The sequence below is a fragment of the Musa acuminata genome, chromosome BXJ1-4, assembly GCF_036884655.1.
Source record: "Musa acuminata AAA Group cultivar baxijiao chromosome BXJ1-4, Cavendish_Baxijiao_AAA, whole genome shotgun sequence".
Taxonomy (NCBI): Eukaryota; Viridiplantae; Streptophyta; class Magnoliopsida; order Zingiberales; family Musaceae; genus Musa; species Musa acuminata.
Window position 1 is genome coordinate 38,862,314 of NC_088330.1, and position 8,996 is coordinate 38,871,309.

Consider the following 8,996-nt stretch of genomic DNA (forward strand, 5'->3'; position numbering starts at 1 on the left):
TTGGGTTGTCGTTGTGTTGTGTGCCTTGTTGGCGTCGTCCCAATCCCCTCATCCCACTCACACTACTACTGCGACAGCCACTCTTCATGCGGTAAACCCTTCTTCGTTTCCTCTGACTTGGTCTTAGGGATGGCATGTGCTCACCTCACCAGCTCGCGGTACTATGTACATGTATGCTCGGTGGCTTCGGACAATTAAGTTGAGGTGAGAGGCGCAAAAGTCACTGGCGGGTGATGGGAACGCAGGATGCGTCTGCCTTCTTCGTTCTGCTGTTCGTGTTATGCATGCATGTGTATCCAACGGAGGACACGCTCGCTGTCGTCGTCGTCGTCGTCGTCGTCGCGTTCAGCCCAACCTGTGGGGGAACAGCGCCTGCTCACGTCCTCATAGGAATCTCGGGTGCTGATAACTGTGGACGGTTGCGATCTCTTCCGAACCATAAATCGGACGGCGGATTTCGCATTCTCTATTCAAATATAACTAAACAAGTAGATAAATAAGATCTAATTGATTGATTTGTATATCCTGCATGGCCCGGCAAATCTCGCCGACCGCGTTACGTAACGTGCGACGCCTCCGTATTCACGCCTTCCGCACGACTCCTCGTGGGATTCGATGTCTGTATCAAACACCAAGTGGTTTTATCCTACTGGATCTCGAGTCACGACCGGGTGGGACCAGAAACGACTGTCCAATGGATTGGATCTCTAATTACTAGCATGGACTGAGCTATACTGATCGATCAGCTGAGCCAGCAAGTCACTGAAAGCATGTAAAGCATGGTTTTGTGATAGAAAATTCATTTGGATTGTTATCTAATACGGCATTCCACAAGAAGCTGTTGGATGAAAGAGTGAGAAAATGAACAAAATCGGGGCTAAATTACTTTTTTTGTGCATCAAGCCACATGTCTGCTGATCGAGAATCCAGCAGCATCCATCTTAATTCGATATCAGTCAAATAACTATCACAATACATGGTTAGAAAACACAGATATTATAAATCAGCACATGCCAGGAGATGTCATTAGAATGGAAAAGGTTAATACTATTATTAGCATATATTACAGCCTCCATAAAAAATAAAGGGAGTGTGCCAAATCTCTCTCTTTTTCTTTTCCTTTTTGCACAAATATATACAGCAAAATGCTGGTAAAGAGAAAAAAGATATATTATTTCTCTTTTTTTTGTTCGCTCTTCTCTGTGCCTAAAGGTATGGAGGGGCCAACAACCAGAGAAATGGGACCAAGAGGGATCATCTGGGTGAGAAGATTGTAGCTAAGCCCTGATCCACCGTCATTTGGATGGGAGGACCATAAGCCATCATCAGATTCTGTTGTTGATCTTCACAATGGAGATCATCACCCCTAGCAATAACTTCGCCATCAGAGTCGATGATGCCACCCTTCGTGGGATGTCCTACCTGCTTACCTGGCTCTAATCGGAATGCTTTGACCTGCAAAATCCATTGGAAAGATGATTAAGCAAATGGCTCTGGATAGTTGATCTGAACATCAAGGATGAGCTTAGAACATAAACAAACTTATTTTGCAATTTGATGCTTCGATGCCAAGCCTGCTTGTACATGGAAGAGCTCTACTTACTACACAAGAACCATTTTATCAATCAAAAATCTATGAAGCAACAATGTAGCAGTAACACCTAAAACCGCATGGCAAGTACCCAAATGCCGCAATTTCTGATAATGGTCAACATAGTTTCTGCAAAATAAAAGTTGTGCCGGAATAGTCGGTATAGCAATCAACATCAGGTTCTGTTCCTGTAGCTACCGGAGCCAGAGATGGTTAGATAAGCAAGGGTCTGTTGGATATTTGTACCATCATCATGTTTTACTATTCAAAATCTTTTATACATGTATGCAAATATTGTCACAGGTTCAGTTCCATATGCATCGAAATATCTAAACATATTTTGAAGTATTAAATTTACTTGTATCGTTATAAAGAAGGTATCATTTTGTTCTCCTTTTCTTGTTCTTTCTTTTCTTTCCATGTTTGCTTTAAAGCTCTTCTTGACAAGAAATAACATTGATATCTTTGAGTTAGTGTCCCAATTATCTCTTTATAATATATCAAGCTGCAATATTCCTACCTACATCTACCTTAAATAGAAGGTGAAATCGATATCAAATCGAGCAATATCCATCTACATCAACTGGTGTAAAAAAGAAAAACAAAGGGTTGTTTAGTATTAACAGGTGTTATATGCACCAACAGCAGAGCAGACATGCGATGATATATCTTTCAAAATGAGATAGGAATGAACCGGTCAAGAACACAACCCACCTTGAGATACATGACATACGGAGACTTGCAATAACTTCCATCACTCATCTTCAGCATCAGTGACAAAAGAGCCGACTTTGGACATTCTTTGATAATGACTGCGTCCAAGTAGCCATCAGAGAACTGCACAGGAATAAGGTAGCTGTCACTATGATGTGCAGATCATGCTACAAAAGTACCAATCAGGTGATTGGAATGCAAACCACAAATAGTGCTGCAGTTAGCTGATCTTGTGTTAAAAGTTTGTCAAACTCAAACTGGTGCACACAAATCAAATAAAATTGGTTCATGAGACCAATATCGAAGTAATTGACTTAATGTAAGTTGTGCATTTTCCATGTATGCAAAGAGAGACCGCAAGACAGAAACAAGTACTGACAACAAAAAGTTACCTTGGCATTGGGTGCCGGCATAATATCTTCACTTGCCCATGGCACGTTGTTGATCCAAACCGAAATAAAAGGGCCATCAATAGACCTCCATTCACATCCATCCAGGGAAATTGAAGGGCCTTGGTAGCCACATGGCCTAACATTAGCTTCATCTCCTTGGTCGTCCTTGTAAAGCATAGTGTTGCTACTGCAACAGTTGGTTTGATTTATTGGTTCTCCATATGCTTCATATCCAGGTGCTGGAACAAATTGAACATGCCCATTGTACTTTCGCAAATTAATTATGCGAAGAAGAGACTGCAAGCAACATATGGAATCGATGAGCACATTCTAACTCCCAGGACACAAATGATTCACTCTCATCAATCAAAGTCATGACAGGAAGTAGAATAAACCATGCACAACACAAGACTTTAATAAAACAGCCATAGAAGTGCCATGTTTTTTGACAGATGAATCATGAACAAATAATTAATCTTGGAATCCTACAAGCTTCTGAGATGAAGTTGTCCTGAAAAACATGACTGATATCTGCAATAAACTACAGTCAAGTGACAAGCCAGCAAAGCAGACAAGGAATGAACATAAAGGAGCTTAAGGAAATCTTCATCACGAAAATAAATGAAACAACCATGGGGTTAACTGGAGGTAGAAGATGTAAAATTGTAGGACTAAAAGAGATATAAGACGAATCCAGAGGGAAGTGGGGAAGCATGTAGAACAACTAGTTCTATATTTTACTACCCAACAAACTACTTGTAAATGTTGCAATACCTACAGAGATGGCTGCCCATTTCCCTACCTAGCCCTCCAGTAGCTACCTAAATTGAACCCTTCAAAAGTGCAGGCACTTGGGCAGTGAGGGCAGCTTAGAAGCCAAGCAGCTGCCATGACTGACACAAAAGGTAATCATAAATATAAAAGAGTTTGACAATCTACACAGAAAGAGAGTGAAAATAATGAACTTAGCATACTAGTAATTCTTTTTAAAAGCTCAAAGAGGAGAAAAGAAATCATATTTCAAAACTCACTTGAGCATAAGATGCAATAATACCTAAATAGAAATAAGAATTAAAAACCCTGCAATCATAAATGTCTACAAAAGAAACAGAAGAAATAAGGAAAAAAAAAGACAAATCAGTTGACCATAACGAAGTAGGTGAACCAAATATTATAAAATTATTGATAAGATGGACAACTACGTAAGAGGTACCCTACACAAAATAGACATATTGACAAGTTCTATGTTAGAAAAGTATGAAGTTACAAGAGATATATATGAGAGAAACCTCAGGGTACATGCTATACATACATAAAAGTCCAAGCGAGCACTTCCCATCCACCTATACTTCTCAGATTCAATATCAATATCTGCCACCAAACCTTCAGATGCCAATGGATTACTTTTAGAGAGAGGCATACAGAACTTCACATGATATGAAAAATGAGAAGCTATCAAAAGAGCAAAATATAACAATTAAACATGAGAATGAATTGGCTTTGCAAGGTTTCTACGTACCCCAGGTAAGCATCAAGACACTGAAAAACTTAGTCTTTTCTTGGGAGATGGTAACAACATCAAGGGTGCGTCTATAACCTGTATGGTTAACATTTGCTTCTGAGAAACATATTTTTCATCTACTTAACCTAAATATAATAATCACATTCTAAAACATAAACATGTGAATGAACAAAATAAAATTATGAAGAAAAAGAGGACCTCTAATAATAGAAAATGTGGCATTGGAAACAGAGTAAACTTCACCAGCTGCATCTAGAAGTGATTTTGCCATACCATTCCCCGTACCTACAACCAAATAACAAGAATAACATAAGTAATACATGTAAACTGTGAGAACCTGCCAACAAACATGCTGAAAGAAAACTAGTCAACAAGCAATTCATCGAGTGACAAATAATGCCAATTAAGCAGCAAAATGATGAGCAAATATCACTTAGAACAAGTCAGGGGATTTGTTGACATTCAATCCTGTGGATGGTGTGCACCTTGGTCCTATTTTAATTAATGCAGTTCAGTCTCACAATCTGAACTGAGGACCTGATTTGCACCTTTTCTGTTTCTTTGAATCATAATCACTGGTCTCAGAAGATCTTCTGAAGCCCCCTAATCTTACTATTTAAACCTTTCGACTGTTCGGTGACATGGCATCTTATAAACTTAGTCCCATGTAGTTCATGGTGGCCATTATTCTAGTAAATGTGAAGCACATCAAGCACAAATTTGGAACATTTGAATTAACAACAAACCATAGACCTGAATAAGTTACCAAAAGATGAGAAATTTGCATTAGTTCACCTGTCGTGCAAATTTGACAGTCAGGAGTTGCTATCTATCAAAGGGCCCTAATGGATTCCCCCCTCCACCAACCAAGCCACCACAACAAGAACAAAATCAGGAAAAGGATTGTTAACTTTATGCCCTCAATAAAGTGAATCTCAAATTAAACGAACAAAAAATGTCCTGATCATGGGAATCCAAGGACTCATCAAGTCTACGATAATAATTTCATAATCATCTTCTTGTCAGAATCTGCTCCATGTGACAATGTTCCAACTGATTTTAGTGTTCATCAACTTGCATAAAATTCAAATGTTGCATTATAATTTAAATGAGCAATAAGATAATAATTTGAAAATCATCTTCTTGTCGGAATCTACTCCATGTGACAAGGTTCCAACCGATTTTAGTGTTTATCAACTTGCATTAAATTCAAATGTTGCATTATAACTTAAATGAGCAATAAGATAATAATTTAAAAATCATCTTCTTGTCCGAATCTACTCCACGTGACAAGGTTCCAACTGATTTTAGTGTTATCCACTTGCATAAAATTCAAATGATAACTTGACTAAGCAATTCAACATTTCATGGTATGTCGAGGAGCATACCTGCTGGAATTACCCCAAGCGGTACCTGAATTGCAGTATCCCAGTCTTCCCTGTGCAATAAACCATTAACAACCTGCCAAACAAAGGAGAAAAGAGAAAAAGGATGAACTAATGTGATATGTCAATGATACAAAAATAAGGAAGTAGTTAAAGCATTTAGAATCTTTAAAGAGACCATAAAGTGAGCAAAAGCATACGAGACAAACAATGAGGGATACACCACTATAGACTTTCTTTCTTTTCAAGAACTTAAACTGGAATCTAGTGATACGCACGCATCAACATAGCTGATAAACAGCCCATGAAGTTCAAAAGATATCAAATCACGAGTTCACATAGGAAATGCTACTAACAACAGTAACAACAAAATCAGTATAATACTTCTGTACTTTCTGATTATTAATTAAACTAGTAAAAAATTAGCAGCTATGCAGAAACAAATGAACTCAGTGAAGCAATGTGAATAGAGATTTGAGATGTAAATGGCTATGGCAATCTAATACTCTAGAACAATCAATTGTGGCCTATTATTAGCTAATAATATAGAGTATTCATGACGTTTGAAGAATTACTGTTGCATCTCAAATGTTCACCTTGTGGTCTAAAGATCAAGAATTAAGACTTAAAAAGCTACAGTTGCTACAATTAGATAAGCAACTAATAACATGTCAAAAATCGTTTAATCACAAAGAAGATAGTTTGTTGCCACTTTTAACAAGTCCATGTCCCACACTTAAGATGAACACTATCACCAAACTTCTATTTTCTTTCATGTGGAGAAATTATGAGTTACTAACCTCTACAAGAACACCATCACCACTGACACACACAATTCCATCGTATTTTATAAGATCCATGGTGTTAGCAATTTCTTGAGCATGGAGCTGATACTTAGTTTCTGAAGGAATATATCAAATCAAAGAGTCAACTTGTTAGAAAAGGGAAAAGGCAAATTAAGTTTGCTGCAAAAGAATAGAAATATCAAGATGATTTTACAGAGTACCAATCTCACCAACCTTTCAAGGTATAAAGGACTTCAGCATCCGCTAGAAGGGGCTTAATTTCTGTGTCAAAAATCTTTCGTGCACTTTTATTTCCACCAAATGGGTTTACAATTATCAATAACCGCTTTGGCCGACCTATATCAGAAGAGCGATGATATATTAAGTTTCTCCCCCACAGAAGATAATTAGAATTACTTTACATCAATTTAAGATTCTTGTCCGACCTCAATGACAGTCTTAGTCCAATTGCCTCAAGCACACAATATATACATATACATAGTCTGTCCATGAAACTCAAACGATTATATGAACTTTAATCTATAACCATAAAGCATGACTTTACCAAATGAAGGAGAAGAGGGAAATGTGAAACAATTCTCTAACTACAATCTAAACATGAAACCACATATCAAAAGAAAAAAAGGAATCATTCCGAAAATTAAAGCTTTCATCGGATCAAAAAAAAAATCCGGAAATTAAGTTTAAACCTCAAAGAAATTCCGCAGGAACAAAGGAAGAAGCTCCCAATGATCTGGAAAATGCAAAAGTTTGCTCTTAGATAACACACAAACGGGGTAAGAGACGAATTAAGCTGTAGTTCTTCAGATGGAAATATCTCGACGCAATCATTGAGACATGACTCCACCAAGATCTACGATTTCAAGAAACAGAAAGTTGCGTCCCGAAAGTTTCGCCCGAAAAATTAGGAGGTTTACCAAGGGAATCGATGTAAGCCCTCATCCTCTCGCTCCACCTGGACGCCAACTCTTCGGTGGGCATCTCCAACACATGATCCCTCCTCACCCTCTTGCCGGCGCCACGCCGCCCGCCGCAAGAAGACAACCCCTTGAGCGCCCCAACGAAGGCCCGGATCGTGATCCTGCGCCCCACCACGTCCAGGCCCAGCCCCTCCGACTCCAGTGCCAGGCACCGTTCCCCGCCTTCGCCGGAGCTCCACCGCAGCGTCCCGTCGGCCGCCAGGCTAGCCTTCGCCGGCGCGCCGTCGATCCGAACCCTCTCCGTCAAGGTCGGAACCGAGGTCTCCGTCTTATCCGCCATTCCTACCAACCCTTGCGTGTGCGTTCCTACTCGAGCGGAAGGGACTTCTTATACCACTGCTAAGTATTAATGGAATGGATGGATTGCGTACAATAACAATGATGACAACAACGATGAATTCCACGAGGCGATGGCGTCGCTGCTGCTTTTAAAGCTCAAAGATTCTTTAGATGATTGAAACAAAGGGAGGGGGGAAACGCGAGGCGCCCAAAGGGCAGGCCGTTTCCCCTAATTAAATCAACATGCGAAATGGAAGGTGGAGATCGGAAGCGATAGGTTGGGGGAGACCGAAGGATCACGTGACTCGCATGTGGGCCACCACTGATGTGGATACTATGGAAAAGGATGCATTCGATGTTATTATGGGGGAATTTCTAGAAAAAATCTGCTTTTCAAAAATATTATGATATAATATAATATTTTATTATAGCTGTAACAATTTTTCGGTATTACTAAAAAAAATTATAATCGAACTAATTCACCCTATGAGCTGATCTATAAAACATATATATTTTTTTCAGAAATTAAAAATAAGGATGTTGTTTGAAAATTCTAAAAATAAAAGAGGTTTCTCAGAAAAAGAAATAAAAAACATATATATTTTTTTCAGAAATTTATCCTATTATCGTCACCGTCTATTTATGGAGGGGGAGAATAATAAAGAGCGTTGGAACAGAGAAATTGGGAGGTGACGGGAAGAGGGTGACAGCACACCAACCGAACGAGGCAAGTAATGGCTTTCTTCCGACGCTGGCTCGCTTTTCCATGTACAAGAATAGTCGTTGGTGACCCGACCAATTAGTTGGACGGCGTGCATCGACGTCGATCTCCGCGTGAGAGAGGTTGAATCATCGGAGATTTGTCTGTGATGATGCTTCGTGTGTGGCTATTGTTAATATTCGTGAGATCTGATGCGTCCAAACAAACGGCGTGGGTAAAAGATCAAATAAATTTGATAGTTGGGGTATAAATAGAAGAGGAAGATGAGTTGGAAAATGACTTTCAAAAGAAAGTCATAATTCTTAAGCCTTTTAATTTTTGATAAAATTATAATTTATTTATTTTTTTACTTTTTGGATGAATTTTTATAACGCTCCTTTTATATTGGTCTATAAGGTGGATCGATGTATGAGGTAAATTAGTCTAATTATAATATTTTTTTTATAAGTTTATAATGTGTTTGGAGGTCCCAAAAACATTGTAGTTGACTTTTTTTTCTAATAAGAATATGACATTCCAATAAGGGTGATAAGTTTGTATTATATGGTAAGTCATTCCAAGTTGGTATAGGTTTATAGTGTTTTTATATTTATATATATATGATAA

The 8,996-nt window shown here is 38.7% G+C and overlaps 1 protein-coding gene across 1 annotated transcript; it reads right to left on the reverse strand.

Moving 5' to 3' along the window:
- Window positions 1-1,026: 1,026 nt before the first annotated feature.
- On the reverse strand, window positions 1,027-7,877 carry LOC135666090 (sphingosine kinase 2-like). The gene is made up of 10 exons (XM_065177621.1): window positions 7,328-7,877; window positions 6,624-6,746; window positions 6,405-6,505; window positions 5,608-5,680; window positions 4,418-4,504; window positions 4,217-4,294; window positions 4,010-4,080; window positions 2,698-2,994; window positions 2,306-2,428; window positions 1,027-1,455 (listed from the first exon to the last, which is right to left on the reverse strand). The coding sequence occupies exons 1-10, from the start codon at window positions 7,668-7,670 to the stop codon at window positions 1,255-1,257; spliced, it is 1,497 nt and encodes a 498-aa protein (XP_065033693.1). The 5' UTR covers window positions 7,671-7,877; the 3' UTR covers window positions 1,027-1,254.
- Window positions 7,878-8,996: the final 1,119 nt, after the last annotated feature.

Bases quoted from the DNA above. Each gene is read 5' to 3' on its own strand.
- LOC135666090 (XM_065177621.1), bottom strand. From the start codon at position 7,670: ATGGCGGATAAGACGGAGACCTCGGTTCCGACCTTGACGGAGAGGGTT. The intron at 4,505-5,607 runs GTATGCTCCTCG...ATTTGGTTGTAG, and splicing joins GCTTGGGGTAATTCCAGCAG to GTACGGGGAATGGTATGGCA. The intron at 2,995-4,009 runs GTATGTATAGCA...TGTTGCTTGCAG, and splicing joins GTGCTCGCTTGGACTTTTAT to TCTCTTCTTCGCATAATTAA.